Source organism: Notechis scutatus, chromosome 2 (genome assembly GCF_049901735.1).
Source record: "Notechis scutatus isolate UNSWTSFEM ecotype Mainland chromosome 2, rNotScu1.2, whole genome shotgun sequence".
Classification (NCBI taxonomy): domain Eukaryota; kingdom Metazoa; phylum Chordata; class Lepidosauria; order Squamata; family Elapidae; genus Notechis; species Notechis scutatus.
Window position 1 is genome coordinate 140,391,594 of NC_142010.1, and position 3,145 is coordinate 140,394,738.

At 51.7% G+C, this 3,145-nt stretch overlaps 1 protein-coding gene across 2 annotated transcripts; it reads left to right on the plus strand.

Moving 5' to 3' along the window:
• Positions 1–428: 428 nt before the first annotated feature.
• Positions 429–2,868, plus strand: HOXC11 (homeobox C11). 2 transcript variants are annotated; one of them, XM_087954089.1, is made up of 3 exons: positions 429–977; positions 1,035–1,134; positions 2,636–2,868. In XM_087954089.1, exons 1-3 carry the CDS (start codon positions 429–431, stop codon positions 2,866–2,868), a joined length of 882 nt encoding a protein of 293 aa, XP_087810215.1. The 2 variants fall into 2 exon arrangements, with proteins under 2 accessions (XP_087810215.1, XP_026533160.1); XM_026677375.1 differs by having other exon boundaries at positions 429–1,134.
• Positions 2,869–3,145: the final 277 nt, after the last annotated feature.

A 3,145-nucleotide genomic window follows, 5' to 3' on the forward strand; every position in this document is an offset into this window, starting at 1 on the left:
CTCCCACGCCGCTACCCCACATCGGAATCCCCACCACCACACCCGAACCACTGGAAGCCAAACGCAAACGGGAGAGGAAGAGGAAGAGATAACTTCCTACAAAGCCATCCCTGGGCGTCTGCTCTGGACGCTGACAAGGGGTGTGTGTTGTGCCTGGCAGAAAATGAACACCAATTCCGCGATTGATTTTCATAATGTTTCTGCGGTGTTTGAACACCAATCGTTTGGACCTCTGAGATCTTACCTAAGTGAACCACTCCTACGCTTCCAAGGGCTTCCAAACTGATATATGGCAATATCTACTTTGGATCACGTGTCCCGGAGAGCGCGACTAAGACGGATAGCGCGTCATCTCGCCTTCCCAAATTTTTCCCCCTCTGCACCTCGGATCCCCAACCTCTATCTATAGGAGCGAGAAAAGGAGAAAGATGTTTAACTCGGTCAACCTCGGCAACTTCTGCTCCCAGTCGCGCAAGGAGCGGAGCGGCGACTTCGGGGAGCGAGCAGGTTGCGCTTCTAACCTCTACCTCCCCAGCTGCACCTATTACGTCCCCGAATTTTCCACCGTCTCCTCCTTCCTGCCCCAGGCCCCGTCTCGGCAGATCTCCTACCCTTACTCCGCCAACCTCTCCCAAGTGCAGCCCGTACGCGAGGTCTCCTACGGGCTGGACCCCTCGAATAAATGGCACCCTAGGAGCGGCTACGCCTCGTGTTACTCCGCCGAGGAGCTGATGCACCGGGACTGCCTCCCGCCGTCCACCATGACCGAGATGCTGATGAAAAACGAGAGCGCCTACAGTCACCACCACCCGCCCAGCGGCAACCCCCCGCCGCCCACGGGCTTCTACTCCGGCGTGAACAAAAACAGCGTCCTGCCCCAGGGCTTCGACCGCTTCTTCGAGAACGCCTATTGCACGGCCGACAACCCGCTCGAGAGCTGCCCGCAGAAGCCGCCCAGCAAGCTGGAGAGCGACCCCGCCGCCGCCGCCGCCGCCGCCGCCGAGCCCACCGCCTTGTCCTCCCGCGGCGAGCAGGGCGTCGACCCGGAAGACGAGGAGGAAAGCACCAACCCGGCTTCTTCAGCCTCGTCTTCCTCGGCCAACAAGGACGCCGCCGGCAAAGCCAGCAGCGCCAGTAGGTAGCGAGCGAGCGCCGCGGCCGTAAATGGGAAAAGGTGAAGGGAAACTCGCCCGCTGGTTTGTGTCGGCCAGGGTTTTTTTTTTGGTTTTTTTTTATGTGGAGTTTTATAAGCAGTCAAAGGGATTTTATGATAAGCTGCAAAGCTGGGGCTTGCAACGGGAGGGAGGTTTACGATGGGGGGGAACGGCTCTGGGAGAGAAAGGGAGACGGGAGGCGAAGACCCAGCCCAGCCCCCCCCAGCCCCAGTCGGGGAAATTTGAAAAGCCCACCGGGGTGACAAATATTAACTTTGATCATGAACTTACGGGATCGGTTTTAACGGGGATTTGGATGCCAGGCTGTCTGGAGGGGGTAGAACCAAGAGTTTTCCTTTCCTCCCGAAAGACGGGAGGCGGCGTAGGCGCTGGGCGAGTTGCTGTGATTATGATTATTATTTTTTTAAAAAAAAATACACGTGTGCTCTGTACATGTGTATAAACACAGGGAAGAGCTACACCTCCACGTCACGAGCATAAGTTAAGGCCTGCTTTGCTTGCAAGATGTCATTGGTCTTTCTCCAAGCCCTGGACAAATTCCCCCCCCCTTTTTTTCATTTGTTTATGCACTTTTACTTGGCTCCTAAAAATACTTTGTTGACATCTGAAATCACACACACACACACATACGCTGGCGCGCCCCTCCGCCCCCAAACAGAGACAGGGCATCATAGAGACTGTACACAAGGGCCACCCCCTCGCATAAGCTATACATTTATGGTTCTTCTTTGAAAAAACGTGGATCGAAGCAATTGATCAGACACGTGTCCTTATGCCATCGATTTTCATTCATAACAACTGAATGGGACGGTAAAATATTGTGCGCGCCCAGGTTTTTATTTGCCACTCGAGTGCCTGAGGGGAAAAGTGTTTCCTTTCTCCCCTGTTCTTGTGGGGGGCGGGCGGTGCTATTCGGTTTAAGATCTGAGGCTTTGATTTTTCTTTGTGCGTGAAAAACGTGCGTGTGTGCGCGTGTGTATGGAGGGCTTCTGCGGTGAGTGGCACTCCAGTTTAATCAGAAGCATAAGCAGAGAGCCTGCCTTGTCTACTTCTGCTCCACTCGGAGTGGTAACTGAACAGGGCGAGAGTAAAAAAGAAAAGAAAAAAAAACCGGGGTGGGGGCAAAAAAGTCTGTTTCCCAACAGTATTGCAGACGCCTGAACTCTTTCTTGGCTCTTATTCCGAGGGCCAAGCCCAGGGTGGCACATTGTCCTAGGTTTAAAAACTGAGCGGGAAAGATTGCCCACATGGTTGTAATAGGCTGCAGACGTTTTGTGTTGGCAGAAGCGTGTGTTTGTGTGTGAATGGTGGAAGGACTCGTGTGCAAGGGAGCTCTCGTTTGGGGAGGGGGGGCGGTGTGTGTATGTGTGGGGGGGGGGAGGTTAGAATTTTGCAGGATTTGTAGCTGCTTTTCCTGACTTCTGGTGGTATTTTCTTTCTCGCTTTCTTTCCCCCTTAAGGTGCCCCGCGTACGAGGAAGAAGCGATGTCCCTATTCGAAATTCCAGATCAGAGAGCTGGAAAGAGAATTTTTCTTCAACGTCTACATCAACAAAGAGAAAAGGCTGCAGCTGTCTCGGATGTTGAATCTCACCGATCGACAGGTTAAAATTTGGTTTCAAAACAGACGGATGAAAGAAAAAAAACTCAGCAGAGACCGCCTGCAGTATTTCTCGGGAAATCCCTTATTGTGAACTTTCTTTTATTTTATTACCCTTTTGTAAACAAAAATTAAAAAATTTAAAAAAAAAAACCACACACACCCCTCTGCTCGTTGAAGTATTCTGTGTATGAAGAAGATACCATGTTGCAAATAGGGTTTGACTTGACAAAGGAGCCTGGAAACAACCCATGAGTTTTAATTTCCCGCCCCCTTCCTTAGATTTGTATTTTGGGGGACTGTTTGGGACACGGTTTAAAAAAGAAACTCTTGTATAGTCCCTTCTACCTTTCCCTAAACCTTGAAGAAGA